This window comes from Pelodiscus sinensis, chromosome 10 (genome assembly GCF_049634645.1).
Source record: "Pelodiscus sinensis isolate JC-2024 chromosome 10, ASM4963464v1, whole genome shotgun sequence".
NCBI classification, from domain to species: Eukaryota; Metazoa; Chordata; order Testudines; family Trionychidae; genus Pelodiscus; species Pelodiscus sinensis.
In genome coordinates this window covers 12,605,998-12,627,094 of record NC_134720.1, presented here as the reverse complement: position 1 = coordinate 12,627,094, position 21,097 = coordinate 12,605,998, and the positions used below count along the sequence as shown (strand labels likewise).

At 42.8% G+C, this 21,097-nt stretch overlaps 1 protein-coding gene across 1 annotated transcript in view; it reads right to left on the bottom strand.

Moving 5' to 3' along the window:
• The window catches only part of CLSTN2 (calsyntenin 2), an 810,104-nt gene that overhangs the window by 33,176 nt on the left and 755,831 nt on the right, over window positions 1-21,097 (bottom strand). Inside the window, exon 10 of the mRNA XM_075937529.1 lies at window positions 219-385. Within this exon, the coding sequence (XP_075793644.1) occupies window positions 219-385 (167 nt within the window). The remainder of the gene's footprint in view (window positions 1-218; window positions 386-21,097) is intronic.

Here is a 21,097-nt window from a genome sequence, read left to right as displayed (position 1 = left end):
CAGTGTAGACGTAGCCTCAGTGTGTATCATTGACACAATGGTAATATTTTTCTTTCTGGAATCATAGCTCCTCTCATGTTATCCTTTTTTCTTTGCATGACTTTATGGGAAATTATATTGCTTTGAGGAGTACATTTGTACTGTGTGTACACTACGTTGGGCTCTCCACTTCATATATCAGCTCTACATTTTATCAAAGATATCAGTTCATCTCTCACCTTTATTCCTTGGCCAAGACTTTCAAGAGAATTAATATCCAGACCCTCCTTGCAGGCCTGCAAACAGGAAATCACTTTCTGACTCTCAATTTTGCCTGGCCGGATAGTGAGGCTGGCAAGGCTGCCATGGAAATACTGAGCAAATCTGGGTTTTGCAACTTCCCCTCCTAGAAGAAACAGAATGCAAAATTTTTCAGTTGATAATACGTAAATGTAGATATTCCAATGTGTCAGCTTACAATATTGTAGCATGTAAATATAGGTTCAATATCCATTTCAGTCAAATGCTGTTAATCTTCTGCAATCCCGGTTACTAAAATTGAGTGAACGGAGTCTCAACTAGAATATGCTTTATGCGTTGCTGTCATGGCATCCAGGAACACCACTATATTTAAGGTTCAGTCAGCATTTCCATTACTGTAAACTGCTATTTTCATGGATGCTCCAACAATGCACTTGTTGAAACATAAAATTCCCACCCAGGAATGTAGTTATTTCAGAATTTGAAAATAAAAAGGTATTTGACAATTTTAAAATATAAACAGGATGCAAACAAACAGAATTAAATATAACATTGAAATGAGATTTTATACTCCATTTTATGCTTGTGCAGACTAAACATAGTTTTCCATTTATTTGGGTGTGCATATATTTATCTTTCTTCTTTGATAAACACTCATCCACTTTTCTGGCAGCATGTGCTTTTTTTTTTAAATGAGGCATTATACAATGTTCATCAAAAGTAGACTCCAGAACTTTGCTCAGCTATAAATTTGCATAAACATTGCCTGACCTTATCCCCTCAGGCAAATCCTGAAAGAAAAAATAGGGTTAGCACTCTATCCTGGAAGTCAACAAGTCTTGGCCTCTGTGGAACTAACATGAGAAGTGAATTCCAGAATTGAGTTCCTTCTCTGTGTACACCCAGCCACTAGACTCCTAACATGCTAATCATCACTCAGTTTGACTGAGTTTGCTAACCAAGTGCCATGAACATGCAGACATGAACATGAAGAAAAAAAGACAGTTTCTCTGAATTCAAATCTCAGAGGACTTCAAACATTATGAATTCCAACCTGAAGTGATCAAGAAATCATAGCTGCATTGGCATATTATAGCCAACTAATTAGGCAAATAAGACACTTCACTCTACACCGGGGCAGCAAATTACTTTTTGTCAAGGTCCAAATTTCTTGTTTAAGACATAGTCAAGATCCATACTACAGAGAAAATAATAAAATATAACAATAATGATAATCAAATAAAAAAAGGTTTTGGGGTGTGTTCTAAAGCAACTGGCAATCCAGATTTGGCCCATGGTCCACCTGTGCCATATGTGAAATATAGCATCTGAGATCTTCATCTTTATTATCATATTCACGTTTAGTGGTCAAAAATAGATTTTAATATTCACCACTTGCAAGTAATTGAAGTTACTGAGCTACTGTCCTACACTTTGTATAAATCTCCATATAATCTTCTGAGTACACTTCTAAACATTGATTACTAAAGCCCTGAGATCCTCTTCCCCGACTCTCAATGCTCTATTTGGTATAAAAAACAGTTATTTCATAGATAGATAGATAGATAGATAGATAGATAGATAGATAGATAGATAGATAGATAGATAGATAGATAGATAGATAGATTAGATAAGAAGGACTATAGACATTGAATGGTGTTGTGGGGCGGTTTTGTAGGCAGAGGTTTGGAATTTCTTCATTGCCCAGTGATTGGAGCAGACATCTCACAACATACCCTTGGATGCTTTCTTCAGCCAAAGAACATCAATCACCCTTTTTCTTCTCTGGTGGCATCACATAGAGAATCGTTATTTATCTCAGACTCCCCACAGTGAGAAAAAGATCAGCTCTGTTTTCTCATGTGCCAATCTGTCCATCATGCAGAAAATTTCCTCTGGATGGATTTCTGCAGAGTCCATGAAAATCTTCACTTTTTCAACCTTTCTACTTCAGGATCAGTTTTTATGGTACATTAAGCTCCTTCCAGTATACACCAAGTTCATACCAGACTCCCTAGGGGTATGACTACACTACCCTCCTAGTTTGAACTAGCGGGGTAATGTAGGCATACCGCACTTGCAAATGAAGCCCGGGATTTGAATTTCCCAGGCTTCATTTGCATAAGCGGGGCGCCGCCATTTTTAAAACCCCGCTCGTTCGAACCCCGTGCAGCGCGGCTACACGGGGCACGAACTAGGTAGTTCGAACTAGGCTTCCTAGTTCGAACTACCGTTACTCCTCGTGGAATGAGGAGCACGGGGTTCGAACGAGCGGGGTTTTAAAAATGGTGGCGCCCCGCTTATGCAAATGAAGCCTGGGAAATTCAAATCCCGGGCTTCATTTGCAAGTGCGGTATGCCTACATTACCCTCCTAGTTCGAACTAGGAGGGTAGTGTAGACATACCCTAAGAGACCAAGCTCCACAGAAAAGGGCCTCTGTCTAAAACCCTGACACTGATCCTGAAGACTTAAAGTTTAGAAACCAATGGCAAGAGTTTACTAACTGATGTGAATTGCTGTAATGTGATGGAGGATGAAACATATACATTCAAAGATTTAAAGATTACAATCAACTGCCTCCTCAGACCCTATGCTACCCACACTCCTAGCTACCTCCAAAGACATTACAGGCTATGAGGAACACTATCCCCGATAACAACACTGAACACCTGATTACAGAGTTCTGAGACTTTGTCCTCAGCCACAACTACTTCCAATTCAGAAACAATTTCTATCTCCAAATCAGTGGCACAGCCATGGGCACCACAATATGCCAACATCTTTAAGGCTGACCATGACGGGGTAGTGCTGCCCCACTCTGAAGCCCAAGGAGTTCCCTTGGCCCAGCTGGCTGAAGGGACCCCACCCCCGTTGTTCTGCTGGGCATGCTCGAGAGTTAGGGTGCAGATAAAAGTCCAGGCAGGCTAGCAGTTAGGGGAAAAAGCCAGAGGGGCTGGAGCTCAGGGAGGAGCTCCTGAGCTGCCCCAGACACTGCAGGAGCCATACGTGGGCTGCTACCGCCCCAGGAGCCGCACTCACCACCGCAGCCACCCAGGAGCAGCACCCATAGTCCCAGACGTCTCAGGAATAGCCCCAGCCGCAGCTGCAGCGACAGAGGATCCTGCACAGTGGGGGAAGAGGTAGGAAGGAGTGCAGGGTGGAGGACTGACCTCTGGAAGGTCAGCGTGTTTTGGCAGGCATCCCCGATGACCAGGCAGTGAAAACATTCACTGCCATCAGGGCCCAGGGCTGGGACCTGGTGGAGTGGGAGGGCCCGGGTCCCCCTACCTCTCCATCCCACCGCAAATCAGCCTCCAGGACTTTGAGAGGGGCTCACCCCAGAAGTAGGCCAGAAGGCTGTCTCCACCCTTGGAGAGGGCTAAGAGCTCTTGGACTAGGCCCGAGCACCGTATCTCCCCTGAGCAAGGGGTATTCACTTTTGGACTAGGCCAGAGGGCCATATTTCCCCAGAGCAAGGGGCATCGAATGTTGGGACTAGGTTGGGGGGGGGGGCTTTTTTTCCACGATGGGGGGCACATCTGTTCTAGGACCCGGACTCACCCCCTAAAACTGACCTTCAACAGCATTTCCTCAGCTCTCGCCCCCAATACTTCTACTTTACTTATTCTACATCAATTTCATCTTCATCATATGGATCCACGGAAAAGACACTCATGAAGAATTCCACAAGGATTTCAACAACTTCTACCCTACTATCAACCTCAGCTTGGACCAGCCTACAAGAGAAATCCACTTCCTGGACAACACAGTACAGTTAAATAATGGACAAATTTACACCACCCTTTATCGGAAACCCACCGACCACTACACTTACCTTCATGCTTCCAGCTTCCATCCCAGACACATTTTTCAGTCGATTGTATGCAGCCAAGCCCTACGATACAACCAGATTTGCTCCAACCCCACAGAGAGGGACAATCACCTACAGGATCTTTACTGAACATTCCTAAAACTGAAATACCCACCTGGGGAAGTGAAAAATCAAATTGACAGAGCCAAAAAAATATCCAGACATGAACTACTTCAAGACAGACCCAAAAGAGAAAATAACAGAACTCCTCTTGTTGTTACCTAGAGTCCACAACTCAGACCCCTCCAATGCATTATACACAATCTACAACCCATCTTGGAAAATGATTCCTCACTCTCAGAGGCCTTAGGAGAAAAACCTATTCTTGCTTACAGATAACCACCTAACCTGAAATGCATTCTTTCTGATAACCATGCTACACAACCACATCATAAGCCTCCAGGAACCCAGCCCTGCAACCAAAGAAGATGCCAACTCTGCCCACATAACTACACTAACAAATTCATCTCTGGAGCAAACAACATAAGCCACAAAATCAAAGGGTCATTTGACTGCACATCTAGTAATTTGATCTATGTCATCAAATGCCAGCAGTGCCCCACTACTATTTATATTGGACAAACTGGACTGTCTCAGCAGGAAAGAATCAATGGATACAAATCAGATATACATAAAGGGAACACACAGAAGCCTGTTGGTGAACATTTCTGCTTGCCTAATCACAGTTTGACAGAGCTGAAGGTGGCTGTCTTGTCGCAGGACAGCTCCACAAGCCAGATACATAGGGAAGGACTGGAATCACAGTTCATCCACAAATTCAATTCACATGCTAATGGACTCAATTGTGATATGGGCTGGCTAGGACACTTCCTACTTAATAACCTCTGACAGTGCTAACAGCTCTCTGAGTGGTATCCTTCCTGTTTTAGCAATCTATCTATCTATTGACTTTGATTTTTATCTGCTTAAGTTTAAATACCAATTCTCCAGATACTTAATGATGCTCTGTCTCATACACCCCTTCCTTTTTTCTTTTTCTCCCTCCTCTCCTTCTCCTCTCCTATTTATTTCGAGTTTTCATATCCCTTACTCATAACTCCGGTCATTTGAAGAAGTGGGCTGTGCCCACAAAAGCTCATGATACCATCTACATGTTTTGTTAGTCTATAAAGTGCTACCAGACCATTTATTGTTTTTTTCTGTAACAGATTAACTCACCTACCCCCTGAAGCTCCTAACCAACTCTTTAAATTATATCAGGAAATGCAGTTTGTCACCTTATTGGTTTGCCAGCTTTACAGGGGTCAATCATGCAGATTTATTATCCTGGCCAATATTGCAATGTGGGTATTGGAGGGTAAGAACTATGAACACTTCAGGACTAAGTGGGGGGATAGAGGAGAGTGAAGATGATATAATAGAATAATATTTCCAATCATCTTCATTAAATTAACTGGAAGCTCTCACTGGGGTCCTTCCTTGATATCCTCTGTCTGATATTCCACAAGAAAGTACAGTAATAACATCTACAATACAACTGAGGCTACATATTGTAGCTGATTACAACATATCATTTGAAGAAGTCTTTACTGTGTCATTTACAATGACATAATTGACCATTCTGAATACATATAAAGTACCAAAAAACTGCTTGTTAAGGTGCTCTTAAACTGGCTTATAAGAAAGAGCAGAATGACCATGTGGAGCTGTTACAATCTCTGAGGGATAGAATTCTCGTGTTAAAAATCACCTCACATTCTGGGAACCAATGAACTTCCACAAACCTTTGTGATTTGCCCGTCGCTATTAAAATAATTATTGAACTGCAACTCTACGTTCAGCATGTACAGGAATCATACAGTCAACCAATGATTCACTTCTAGAGGTTCAAAAGGGGTGAGAGGAAGGGTGAGAGGAGTATTTTCCTCTAAAACCTCTCCTTTTCCTCTCTGCAGGGGCTGCTCACAATGTCAGTGATGCATTCACTTAACTGTATGAGACTATGATTATTAGTGGAGCCAGCCACTCAAAAGGGAGGACAGGGAAGGCCCAGCAAAAGAGGGGGTCTTGCCTCCCCTCTATGAACTGGCTAATAGAACTGGCCAACTGTGAAAGGAAGCTCATGATTTCTTGTGGTGTGTAGCAATGGCTGTGCTCAGCCCTGAATGTTGGGGAGCTTCAGAATGGATTACTAGTCTGCATCTACCCCCACCATTTATAAAGGAATCAAACCAGAAAGCTGGTTATCAGGTAAGAAGCCATAATGTTTTCTTGGAAACAGCTTATTTAAAAACTTGGATGCAGAATTAAGCAACATGCTCAGATACTACTCTGGTGCTTACACACAATGATGCTGATGTCTATATTAGTACATAACTATTTCAGAGAGATCATTTCTAGAATACAATAAAATGATTCACTGTCAGCTATAATGATAATATCAGGTTTACTACAGAAAACCAGGAACTTTAAAAGTTAAGGATAATGAGACCCAAAAATGAGCTAGAAATAGAAGTTCAGACTACCCCTTCTGTTGATTTAGTTGGGATTGGTCCTGCTTTTAGCAGAAAGTTGCACTTGATGGCTTCCTGAGATCTCTTCCAACCCTATAATTCTATGATGATTCTATGCAGATGACACCAACATACATTGGTGTCACATACATTTGGCATACATTTCCCAGAACTGAAGAAGAGCTGTGTGTAAGCTCAAAAGCTTGTGTCTCATCCCCAGAAGTTGGTCCAATAAAAAATATTACTTCTAGAGGTCCACTTTGTCTCATGACAGCATAAATCAGCACATTATGCTCATAAGCCCCTAAGTCTGATAGTACTGCAGAGGAGAAGAACTGTGTTCTTGCTGGTTGTTTTCATTTGCAGAGGTATGTTGTTTTCATCATATGGTGAGGTAACAGCCACTAGAACACACACAGGAATGATTGTACCTGCATGCTTAGAAAGAAGAGTATATCTTACAGTTTGTTGCAATAGACCAATGTATAAGAATTCCATATATTATTAAGTATTATTAAAGCACAGATCAAGAGAAAATGATGCACTTGTCACTCTTGTCCTCTCATGGTAAACATGAGTAATTTTACCAATAATTGTGATCATCGGCATGGGTCTCATAGCACATGGAGATTTTGTAATGTTTGTAGCTCAATCGCTCAACAACTCAGATATCTTTGCAGATCAATGAGCATATGTGAAGAGAATGTGCACTTCAACAACCAATAACTTTCACAGCCATACAAAATGTACAAAATGTACAGTAAAGCAAGAACAAAGTAACAAAAGCTTTCCCTAATTCTGAAGGCAAAATTCATGCAATGGGTGAGTGCCGATCTGTTATAACTCTATATTGTACCTTCAATGAACCATAAATTACAATCTGTAATTTTCTACTTTCCAAAGGCACAAAATAAAATATGTGAAATAAAATATGTGAAAATAAAAATGTCCCACGTGCCTATGAAATATTGCTAACTAGTAACACAAAAAACTTGTTGGAAACGGAATGTCCAATAGTAGCATAGAAACAGTATGGCTATGTCTACATTGGCCCCTTTTCCGGAAGGGGCATGGTAATTTTTGAAATCGCAATAGGGAAATGCGCGGGGGATTTAAATATCCCCCGCGGCATTTAAATAAAAATGTCCGCCGCTTTTTTCCGGCTTTTAGAAAAGCCGGAAAAGAGCGTCTACACTGGCCCGATCCTCCGGAAAAAGCGCCCTTTTCTGGAGGATCTTATTCCTACTTTGAATAAACCTCATTCGAATTTGAATCGAACTAGCGGAGCGCTTAGTTCGAACTAGGAAAACCTCATTTTACGAGGATTAAGCCTAGTTCGAACTTACTAGTTCGAATTAAGGGGTGTGTAGCCCCTTAATTCGAACTAGTGGGAGGCTAGCCAACACCAGGGAACACTCTGGCCAACACCAGGGAAACTCTATGCCCCCCTCCCGGCCCCGGACCCCTTAAAGGGGCACGGGCTGGCTACGGTGCCCGTGCCAGGTGCAAGCCTGCCAGCACCCAGCCAGCAGACCCTGCACCTGGCACGGCACAGAGCCACCCATCCGATGTCCCCCAGCCCACCCCCTCTTCCCGGGACCAGGCTGGCGGCTCCCGGGAGCTTGCCCTGGACCGCAAGAGGCGGGCACCTTCCTGGGCTAGTGCAGACATCGTGGACCTCGTCCACGATCTCCGCACGAGGCACAGGAAAGTGGCTGTTTAGGGCAGGAGAGCTGCCAGCCTGGCCACCCAGGAGCAGGTGTGCATGAAAATCAAGGGGGTCCACTGAGACCCCCGACCCTGAGCCCTGAGCTTACAATGGCCGTCCTGGGTCAGACCAAAGGTCCATCTAGCCCAGTAGCCTGTCTGCCGACACGGCCAACCCAAGGGACCCTGGAGGGGATGGACCGAAGACAGTGACCAAGCCATTTGTCTCGTGCCATCCCTCTCCAGCCTTCCACAAACTTTGGGCAGGGACACCACTCCTACCCCCGGCTAAGACTACTCCATGGACCCAACCTCCATGACTTGATCTCACTTCCCTTTAAACTCTGTTCTAGTTGTAGCCTTCACAGCCTCCTGCAGCAAGGAGTTCCACAGGTTGACTCTTAGCTTTGTGAAGAACAACTTTCTCTTACTAGTTTGAAGCCTGCTACCCATTCCTTTCCTTTGGTGTCCTCTAGTCCTTCTTTATGGGAACTCATGAAGAACTTTTCTGAATGCACCCTCTCCACCCAACCCCTGCTTTTAGAGACCTCTATCCTGTCCCCACTCCATCTCCTCTTTTCTAAGCTGAACAGTCCCAGTCTCTGTAGCCTCTCTTCATCTGGGACCTGTTCCCAACCCCTAATCATGTTAGTTGCCCTCTCCTCTCCCAGCATTTCTCTTCCCCTCTCCCACCTCCTTTTCCCAGTGTCCCTCAGTTTTGTTCAATAAAGACAGAGTCAATGTTGGAAGAAATGTTATCTTTATTTTGTACATCAATAAGAAGGGGGGCTAGGGAAGGGTAAGTGGAAGGAGGAGAGGGAGGAATGGGGTACGAGCCCCCGATGGGGAGGACTGGGCTGGCTCTGCGGGCTTCTGGAGGTGGAAGCTCTCCTGCAGCCCCCTGATTGCCCCCTCTCCCCAGATGGCAGCCTGCGGCAAGTGCAGCCGGTCTGATGGCCAAGTGCTGTGATGTGCCCAGTGTGGGTACTCCGGGCAATCCAAGCCAGGACTGCTTTGCAAGCGGGGCACCCCTTAGAACTGTCTGTCTGGGGTGGGGGTCGGGACCCTTTAAGCGCAGCCCTCGGCTAGCCTGAGACAGCCTCTCCACGCTCTAAGTCCTCCTCTGATGCCCTGCCGGCACTGCTTCCGGCCATCCTTAAGCCCTGTTCAGGGTCCACTCAATGTGGACTTGCTAGTTCGAATTAGCAAAACGCTAATTCGAACTAGTTTTTAGTTCTAGAAGCGTTAGTTCGAATTAGCTTAGTTCGAATTAACTAATTCGAACTAAGTTAGTTCGAATTAATGTTGTAGTGTAGACGTACCCTCAGAGATTAGTTATTAATAGTTTACACTCATGCTGGAAGGGAATACCAAGGGTTCCATAGAGGTCAGCTTTGGGACTGATTCTGTTCAATATCTTCATCAATGATTTAGATACCAAACTGGGAGGGGTAGAAAGTGCTTTGGAGGGGAGGGTCAAAATACAAAATGATCCTGACAAACTGGAGAAATGGTGTAAAGTAAATAGGATTAAATTTAATAAGCACAAATGCAAAGTACTCTACTTAGGGAGGAACAATCAGTTTTAGACATAAAGGAAGGGAAGTGACTGTCTAGGAACAGGGCAGGCCTTACCATGAGGTGAACTGAGCCGGCCGCCTCAGGTGCCAGACTGTGGGAGGGGGAGGAGGGTGCCACTAGGACCCAGATTGTAGAAAATTGTGTCTGCTGCTGGTGCATAGGTCTTCTCTCTGCTCTAGATGCACAGAGATGGTGGAGTGCTGTGCTGGAGGAAGGAGAGCACAAGAGACATAACAAGCAGTCAGGAGAAAAAGAGGTATGGGGGCATCATTTGAGCTCCCTGCCTCAGGTGCCAAAATGTTGTGGGCCGGCCCTGTCTAGGAAGGAGTGCCGCAGTAAGGGATTTAGGGATCATAGTGGACCACATGCTCAATGTGAGTCAACAGTGTGACACTGTTGCAAAAAAAGCAAACTTGATTCTGGGATGCATTAATAGGAGTGTTGCGAGCAAGACACTAGAAGTCATTCTTCCACTCCACTCTGCACTGATTAGGCCTCAATTGGAGTATTATGTCCAGTTCTGGGCACATTTCAAGAAAGATGTGAAAAAGCTGAAGAGGGTTCAAAGAAGAGCAATACAAATGATTAAAAGTCTAGAAGACACGACCTATGAGGGAAGACTGAAAATGTTGGGTTTGTTTAGTTTGGAAAAGAGAAGACTGAGAAGGGACATGATAGCAGTTTTCAAGCACCTAAAAGGGAATTACAAGGAGATGGGAGAAAAGTTGTTCTCCTTGATCTCTGATGATAGGAAGAGAAGCAATGGGCTTAAACTGAAGCAAGGAGGTTTAGGTTGGACATTAAGAAAAACTTTGAGGTCTCCTCCAGTTCCAGTATTCTATGTTCTCCCAGCTACTTCACAGTTAAGCTCAATCAGGGTATGTCTACACTACCACCCTAGTTCAAACTAGGGTGGTTAATGTAGGCAACCGGAGTTGCAAATGAAGCCCGAGATTTGAATTTCCCGGGCTTCATTTGCATATTGCCGGGCGTCGCCATTTTTAAATGTCCGCTAGTTCGGACTCCATGCCCACTAGCTTCCTATTCCGAACTACCGTTACTCCTCGTGCCGCGTGTTCGTGCCGCGTGTAGCCGCGGGCACGGAGTCCGAACTAGCAGACATTTAAAAATGGCGGCGCCCGGCAATATGCAAATGAAGCGCAGGAAATTCAAATCCCGGGCTTCATTTGCAACTCCGGTTGCCCACATTAACCACCCTAGTTTGAACTAGGGTGGTAGTGTAGACATACCCTCAGATAGTTATATTTTATTCTGAAAGTCTGTAGTAGTAGCAAGGACTTAGAGAATAAAGACACCATCTTCTCTGACAGTTTCATTCAGTTTACCAGCTGGAAACTCTACAGAGGGAGACAATTAATTAGCTTCATGCCTCCATGCACTAATTCAAGTAGGGAACTGGTTAAAAGTGGGTGCTGTACTCTGGGTTCTGTGGCAGTGAATGACAAAGGATAGTTAGCGTCCATCCTGTCAGCCATAGAGTGCTGTTGATAAATCTGCTCTGCGTGGAGGAATAGAATAACCCGAGAATGGCTCTGCCCATTCCCCAGGGAATGGGGAAGGACTACTCTCCAAGGGCACATCTTCACAGCAGGGCTAAAGCTGAAATAAGCTACACACCTTGAGCTACATCAATTGCAGAGCTTAAGTCAAAATAGCTTATTTAGGCTTTTAGCGCTGTCTACACAGTAGGAAGTCCAAGAAGAAGCACTCTTCCTCTAACCTCTCTTACTACTTGTACAACGAGGGTTACAGGTATAACATTATGTTGAAATAACAGTTTGTAGTGTAGATGCAGATGATGTTATTTTGGAATAATGTTATTTATTCCGAAATAATGCTGTTGTGTAGACATAGCCCAAGTGTTTTTAGCTGCAGTGTTACTCCTCTTCTTTAACATGTCTGTTCAGTTCAGTGAGGCATCTGGGATCACAGCATTTTTAAAATGCTGACAATACAACTGAGCTTCACTTTCTCTCATACCCAGATGGAGGCAATCATTTGCTTTCCCAATGCCTGGCAGAGAAAGATAGCTAGATGAAGGCTATCTGCCATGAGTTCAATTCATATAAAATGGAGGAGAGGACAACTGACTGAGGTAGGTATCTGGAGAAGCTAGTGAAGTCTATTATTGCTCTCTGTATTGAGCATTTCAGCTTGCTGTCACAGTGGGTTGCAATCTCAATTATGTCAGATGCCTGCCAACTTCTGGATTTTGCAGATAGCCAGAAACATGTTTTTTTCTATATTGAGACGTGAAAAAAAATCTTACTTTCTATGCTCTGGTGCAGCTCCTGCCACAGTCATTCATGCCTTTGCCTCAAGCTAGATCTGTGCATTGAAAGAATCTCTGCAACGAAAACTGTTGGTACAGTACCAGTGTGTTTCTGGAATATGGCCAAAGCCACAGAGGCAAATTATGTTTAATACTTCAACAGGACAACACAATGTGGTGGAGAACCTTTGTACAAGAATCAACAGGTTGTACAGTAAATGAAAACAGAGGGTCTAAAGAGAGCTGAAGGCATCAAGTTATATGAGTGGTTAAAATGTGGTTCATCATCAATACAAGCTCGTTGGACATATTTTGAGGAAGGTTTACTTGCTCTTCCTTGTGAATTAGAATTAAGTGACATCCTCTGGAGGAACGAGCATTGATGTGTCCTTTCAGCAGCAATCTGTGCAGTTGCTTCAAGCCTGCCAACGTGATGCTTTCTCTATAAAAGGCCAATTTTGAACAAAAGTGCCAGTTTCAATGCACAGTTTCAGTCCTCAGCCAAAATATTTGATTCAGCTAATCTCAAGGACCTTCTCTTTGTGGCTGCCTTGCTAACTCAACAACAGATATGCTGAAAGTGTCACAAAAGACAAACACAATGATAAGGTTCTGCTTGAGCTGATGGCTTAAGACAACTTCCAGCTGGATTGTGATTCTTTTGAGGTATTGTAACTACTGTCTATGCTGTCAGTGTCAGGCATCTTCCAGGTTGATGGGGGAATTACAACAGACAGCACAAGGAAATAAAAAAGAGACTGGAATTGAAACTTATTTATAGGTCAAGAGACAAGACAAAACAACTTGCCTCATAAAAAATATAATTGTGAGTTAAAGCACTGATGCACCAGCAGAGCCCAAACAAACTTTGTAATATTGTTAGGGGGCTTTTAAACAATAGGGAAGTTAAGAAAACAGAAATAAGACAACTCAGCAGCTAGCTGATAGTGGAACACCTGTTGGGGAAACAGAACAGCAGCAGCTTTGAGAAGCATCCAATTCTGTCTACAAAGAGATCAGAACTAAGGAATGGCAACTGGTGGCCCTGACAGGGATGATTCTAGCAAATCCGCTGTAAAGCTTTCAGATTATGGATTGGGGTTTTGAGGTTTAATGTGAGGGTGAGAGAACTGACTGTTGACTATTGTGTCAACAGCAGGTGTATCTGTGAAGGCATTTAGGGGGCTAATAAACAGAGTCTCATACTAAACAGGAAAAAGAGGAACGTATAACGTGCCCAGGCCCAATGAGGGAACCTGGTTCCCGAGCAGTTCAATTTATCACCCTGATCTCTCAGTCATCACAAAGCAGACTGTGCCATGCCACGCAGCACAGGAGCTAATTTAATGAACAACACGCTACCATTTCAACCCATCCTTGGTGTGAGGTCAGCTTCTAGTCTTATAGCATTATTGAACAAGGTCCACAGAACACCTACAAGCTACCTACTGTAAGCTAAACAAATTCCAACATGTCTATCTGCCATATATGAGATACACTGAATAAAGGTCTGTTGCAACCATTGCCCTTTCAGGAAGACAACGTTCTTCCAAATAAGATACTCTGCAACCTGCTCATGTTGCAGCTTACCTTTTTAAATTACTGGGGACAGGGGAAATGATGCAACTAATAAAACTGGCACAATTTCTAATGTTTGTATTCGGTTTCTCAATGTAAATCTAAATTCACATTAAATACTATGCACTGTACCACTGTTTTTTAAGCCTACACCTGGAGTAATATCCCAGAGCCTCGTGCCCAGTAGAGAAAATACAATTAAATAAGAGGCAAGAGGCCACAATGAACCATTAAACATGAATTCAGCTTTGAGAGAAAATACCCACACTTAAATAAACTGCATGTGCTGATTTGATTTTGGCTGCATATGTGATGATAACAAAGATTTATGAAGAGAGGCTTAATGTACTGCATTTTTCTGCATCTTGTCCAGTGCTAATGTGATGGAAGTTGAGCAACACAAAAGAAAAATGTTGAGACTTCCCTATGACAGTAGCAAATGCACCTGTGCACTTATATTCATGGCAGGACTCTCTGCTACAGCTGAAATCTTCTTGGTACAAAAGGGAAAAATAAGAGTTAATGGCACTGATTGTTCTTCAGCTCCACCCTGACACCACTTCTAACTTGCATCAGCTGTCACAACCATGCAAGACATTATCCATCAGGATGGGGAAAGAAGGAATGCGTTGTATGCTGGGGCTGCAGAGTAGGGGACAAGAAGATGGCTCCACAAGCCATTGGCATCTCAAAAATACTAGGCAATCCTGAGAAATGCAGGCAGCTTCTACTCCCTTCTCCCAGGGTTTTTAAGTCTGCCTTATACTTCTGTGCTTCTAACACACTGTCACCAACTTGTGTAATTAGAAATCAGTTCTCATACTCGGTATATATTTTGGTGATTGTTATGTCAATTGGACTTCATGGAAGGTGAAATTATTCCACAAAATGATTCTATAACAGTTCAAGTGTTCATGTGGACTCAAGGGAAAGGAAGATATAACACAACACAAAACAAAAGAACCAGAATTACTTCTGTCAGGGCTTTCTATTGTATTTATGCGTACATAATTTGCTCGGTGACAGGCTTGTCCTAAAAAATTTGCAGTCCTTAAAATGTACAGTGCAGTCAACGCAAGTTAATTACCTCATTTCTCACCCTGGATTCCAAGATACCAGAATAGGTTGCTGTATTGGAAATAATGACTTTCAGCTATGATAAACTACAGTATAACCTTGTGACAGTAATTAACTTGTGTCACCACTTTACTGACAAGAGGTGTGGAATGATTAATAAAGAAACAATCAATTCCTAAGAAGAGCATGAAATTGGGACCTTATCTTTTCAAAGAAACTTGACTGAAGTTTGGTCTTTCCTACAATGGCTGATTAGATTACTAAGTTTTATAACTTGGTTTTCTAACTGGCTTTTCCACAGAATGATTGCTGGCAATGAGGGGATCAAAGTGAGAACCTATAAACCTTTGCTTAATGGAAGCAATTTCTCACTCTGCAAAAGGGTTCATTGACAACATCCACAGATAAACTGAATCACAATATAATGGGCTCACTCACAAGAAACTTCCTATCAGGGCAGAATGCTAGAAAATGTAACTACAGGACAATCTACCCTCATTTGTTTGGACTGCTTTGGAACAAGAAGCAGCAATTGCAGAACCTGAAAGGAGGGAGAGAAGAAGAATGACCTTGTTGTTAAAGACCAGGGATGGGAATCATGCAGTCTGGTTCTGTTTCCTGCTGTGATGCAGATTTGCTTTGTGACCTTGGACAAATAACTTATTCTCTCAGTGCCACAACTCTACCATATATAAAGTTGGGCAAATTATAATTGTCTGCTATGGAAGGGTATCATGAGGCTTAATTCACTGATGTTTGTAAAGTGTTTGGAGAGCCTTGCATGGAGGAGACTGTATTAGTACAAAGTATTTATTATTTTCATAGGAGCACTACCACTGCAAGCTCATGAGTAGAAAATGATTGGTGGGATGACTGATCAACCATAAACCCCACATTCTTTGCTAACGCATCAATAGAAGTAGGACTAAATTTCCAATTTAGAAAACCCCAAATATGACACATCCTCAAGAACTTGCACCACTCAAAAAATTGCATCCCCAGTCTTCAGAAATAAAGCCACATTAATATCACTAACTTGAAAAAAAATGAATCTTTCTCCAGACACTACACCCTCTATTGCTTCTGTGATTTATTTTGAATTTTAGAGGACATCATTTTTACTTACATTCAGTTAAGTTTAGCTTGCATATTTTATCCTAATAATTATTACAATTTGTGACACTCTATGCCCTGGGGGAACACCTTGTAACCCCCTTATTCCTCATCTGTATCTAATTGTGACATATAAAGCATGCCCTTGTGAGATATCGGGGGAAAGGTCATCAAAAAGTCATTTCTCTATGCACATATGTATATCATTAATGATGATGAGATTATGAGAATTGTATTTATGGTTGTCACTACAGCATGCTGTAAATTGCAAATCAGCCAGATATTAGCTGTCCAGAGACAGCAAGCAGCCATCCATGGCCATTTTCCAGTATGGGAGCTTCAACTCAATGAATCGTCTGCATGAGCCCCACCACAAGGGATTGCTGAACATTATGTGGGACAACAATGACCACCAGAGGTGCCTGGACTTGCATTCTCCAAGCACGTAAGAACATAGGAACGGCCATACTGGGTCAGACCAAAGGTCTATCCAGCCCAGTATCCTGTTTTCCAACAGTGGCTGATGCCAAATGCCCCATAGGGAGTGAACAGAACAGGTAATCCTCATGTGATCCCTCCCCTGTCAGCCATCTCCAGCCTCTGACAAACAGAGGCTAGGGACACCATTCCTAGCCATCCTGGCTAAAAGACCTCAAATAGCCCCCATGCGCCTGAGGGTATAAAATAGTACACAGTGACCACTTGCTGGGCCTTTCTCCTTCCCCCACCCATGCTGCAAACCACCAGACTGTGAGAAGACTGAAGATTCCAACTGAGATGATGTCAGAGGTGAAATCTGTGTACTATGGACTTGCAATATCCAGGGCGGTGAGAAAAACTGCTTGACCTGTCTGTTGCCCAGTCTAATAAGGGTGAGGGTTAGACTGACTGTTTATATTTTCTTTTCTTTTGGTAACTATTCTGACTTGAAATTCGATCTTTGTAGTCAATACATTTCTTTTACTTTTTATCTTTACCAGTGAGTTTGTATGATGCAAATATGCTCTGTTTTTACCAAAACTGGTACATGCCCACTTTTCACTGATGAATTGGTGAACCAATTAATAAATCTGCACTGGTCTTATTGACCAGTGCAAGGTCTGGGGTACCGTGTTGGGGGATTTAGCTGGTGCCTCTTTCTGTTTGATTTATGGGTACCTCTGAGATCATTCATTCAATCTAGCAGGGTGGGGGTGGGGGCTCCCCATGTGACTATGCTGAGTGACAGCAGCACTGGGAGGGGTTTGTTTCTGGTCATTAGCAAGGCACTGTGAGAGAGAGCCCAGGCTGGAGATAGTTAGGGGGTGCAATGTTCCCACCATCCCAAGCTGCACCCCAAGGTTCCTGATACACAATAAAACATTTTTTAAATATGATGTAAAATGTCATTTAAAGGGGATGTAAAATGTCATTTTTTAATTTCTGTTACTTCAAAGATATTTTTAATCCAGTCTGGTTTAAATGTGACTAAATTAAAAAACAATAACAACAGCACTGTGCCCCATAAATTCCATGGTGTAATTCTCATAGGGCTCTAGTGTGGCTTTATGGTCCCACATTTCCTTCCTGGATGAAGCAGTGGTCCTCACTGGAGTCTCTCTTGTGCCTTCAAAGTCTCACCCTCAGTGAGAAAAGTGAAAAGGACTTCCTTTAACACTAACGATGTAACAACACCTCCACCCTTCCATCAAAGACACAACTTTGACAAATGTTCATCAGACCACAGCTTCCTCCAGGATGGACTTTTGAAGAGTTGCAAATGAGTCATACTCCCTTCTCTAAATGTTCACAAAGAAAGATATGACAAGCACACAACTATATCATTTAAGGAACAAGTATACTATTATTGAAACATAGTCACCCTCAAATTCACAACTCATCATTCTAGTTTTATTATTATTATAATATTAATTAGTACCTTGCTTAATAAATATCCTTATTGAAATCAGGAAGCTTACTTAGGAAGGAAGGTGCTACTCAACACAAAAAAGGGTGTCAGAAGTGGCCCCTTTTCAATTGTGAAACAATGAAAATAGCTGCTAAAATTACTTATTTGTAGATATTTCTGACTGTATTTTGGAAAAGGAGAAAATAAAAGTATAAAGGGAATATTTATATGCTCTACTCTCTATCTGTTCTTAAAATGTCTTCACTGCCATAGTATCTGACAACACATCATACAGCAGCATGAGTGACAGAAAGAACAAAACAATATTTTTTGTTTGTTTATTTCTTTGGTTAGGTTTTCACTTTGGATATGGCGAACATTATTTACAATTTCACTAAGGCTATGTCTAGACTGCAGGCTTCTTTCGGAAGAAGCTTTTCCAGAAGAGATCTTCCAAAAAAACTTCTTCTGAAAGAGAGTGTCTATGCCTCCAAAGCGCATCGAAAAAGCGATCTGCTTTTCGAAAGACAGCGTCCACACTGAATGGACACTATCTTGCATTTAAGCTGGATTACTATGGATGGAATGGCCACCAGAGCACCTGTGCTTTTTCCTCTTTCCTCTTCTTTTGAAAGAACTCTCTCTTCCCCGTCCACACATACATTTTTCCAAAAGAGCTCTTTTGGAAAAAAGGCTTCTTCCTTGTAGGAAGAGGTTTACCAATGTTGGAAAAAAACCCCTGTTCTTTCCATTTTTTTTCGAAAGAACGCGATTGCAGTGTAGACATAAGTGAAGTTTTTTCAGGAAAATGGCACTTTTTCTGAAAAAATTCTGTAGTGTAAACATAGCCTAATAGTCTACAGCATCATCATTTGAAAAATGTAGTGACTTCATCATTTTGCAAGGTTCAGAAAAGGGCAACAAAAATGATTAGGGGTTTGGAACAGGTCCCTTATGAAGAGAGATTAAAAAGACTTGGACTTTTCAGTTTAGAAAAGAGGAGACTAAGAGGGGATATGACAGAAGTCTATAAAATCATGACTGGTATGCAAACAGTGAATAAGGAAAAGTTATTTATTAGGGCTGACAATTGATGTGTGTTAATGTCTGCAATTAATTTAGGGCAGGATTAAAGTGTTAATTTTTTAACACATTAATCACAGGCTTTAATGCTGCATTGCCCCTTTGAAGCACTGCTCCGGAGCTTCAAAGAGGCAGCACATTAGGAGCCTGGGATCAGCTGGAGTCCCCAGCTGACCCCAAGCTCCATGCAGCACTGCCCTCTTTGATGCGCCGGAGTGGCACTTCAAAGGGGCAGTGCAATGCAGAGCCACAGATCAGCTGGGGACTCCATTTTGACACTTCAGAGGGGCAGGGGCAGTGGAATGCAGAGCCAGGGAACAGCTGGAGTGCCCAGCTGATTCCTGGTTCCGCATTGCGCTGCCCCTTTGAAGTGCTAGCTCAGTGCTTCAAAGGGGTACAGGCAGTACTACATGGAGCCCGGGGTCAGCTGGGGACTCCAGCTGATCCCAGGCTCCTAATGTGCTATGCCCCTTTGACGCGCCACCATGGCACTTCAAAGGGGAAGCACAATGTGGAGCTGGGAATCAGCTGTAGTGCCTAGCTGATCCTGGGCTCTGCCTTGCATTGCCCCTTTGAAGTGCCCCTGCTGCATTTCAAAGGGGCAGCTATACTGAGCCTGGGGACATCTGAGGACTCCAGCTGATCCCAAGCTTCCACAGCACTGCCTCTTTGAAACACCACCACAGCATTTCAAAGGGGCAGTGCACGCAATTAATCACACGATTAAATGTGATTAATTTTTTTAATTGCTTGACAGCTCTATTATTTACTTATTCCTACAATATTAGAACTAGGGGTCAACAAATGCAACTAATAGGCAGCAGATTTAAAACAAATAAAAGAGAGTTTTTCTTCACTCAGTGCACAGTCAATGTTTGGAACTCTTTGCCAGAGGATTCTTTGAAGGCTAGAACTTTAACAGGGTTCAAAAAAAAGCTAGATAGATTCGTAGAGGTTAGGTCCATCAATGGCTATTAGCCAGGATTGGTCAGAATGGTGTCCCTACCTCTCTTTTTCTGGAGGTGGGTGACAAGGAAGGGATCACATGAGCATTATCTGTTTTGACCCCTTCTTCTGGGGCATCAAGTGTTAGCCACTGCTGGCAGACAGGACACTGGGATAGATGAGGCTTTGGTCTGACCCTCTTATGGCCGTTCTTATGCAAATGCTCAGAAGGATTCAGGTAAAATTTTCAGTAGAAACTGGATCAAATCCTTAGAAACCCAACTACATTCATCAGGACCTCAAACAGATCACTTCAGGTTTCCATCACTTTAGCAACAATAAAAATGAAATTTGGATGATGTACATTGCAAAAGATTTGTGAATCTGATGAAGAAAGTGAAAAGCAAACAAGAAAGTGGACGACTGAGGAAAAAGAACCCTACGTAAGTGCTAACTCTTTAAAACATTATTAAAATTACAATTCTACTATCATTTCCCTACTGGAAGGCAAAATCAAATGAAATTCTCTCTCCTTCATCTGATTCATGCTCTGACTCGACTCCTCCCCTTCCCTCCCAACTGTTTCATGGCATTTCAGCTCTGGGAGGGAGAAGGAAGAATGGAGATGGAGCGTGAATACACTGCTCCTCTGAAAGTGCTGGGAGGATTACGGGAGGCATAGGAAGTGCGGAGCTCTGGTGCCACAGTATGCAAGAGGCACGTGGCTTAGGGAGACAGCCAGGGGGGCTGTGGGCCACAGGTGGTTCCACAGTGGGCTACATGTGGTGCCCACCACTGCTCTAGTAAATCAGGAATAATTTATCTGATGTCAGTGGAGTTTTGTTACTGTGAACCTGGTATAAAATGAGACTCACAATTAGGCCCATGATGGATGGCTATCCGTATCTTCCATCCCCAAGCATGTCTAAAGGAATATAAATTCTGTAAATTTAATCTAGAACAACCTAGTTGGTGCAGATAGGCCAGCTGACATGTCAAAATCTCAAGCTTAACTTTATCATATGGTAAGTCAAAGAGAGCATACACTTAGAAGATCTACAACTGCTTTTGATACAATACTCAGGAGAAATCCAGAATGGAACACTGGCATTTCATCTAAAGAAAGATTCTGTGACTGTTCTTAAAGACAAATAACTCCCCTAACGCCTTAGGACGGAGGTGATACATAATGCTATAAAAACAGGAGGAAAGAATTACTATGAAACTGAAATGTTATCAGTAGGAA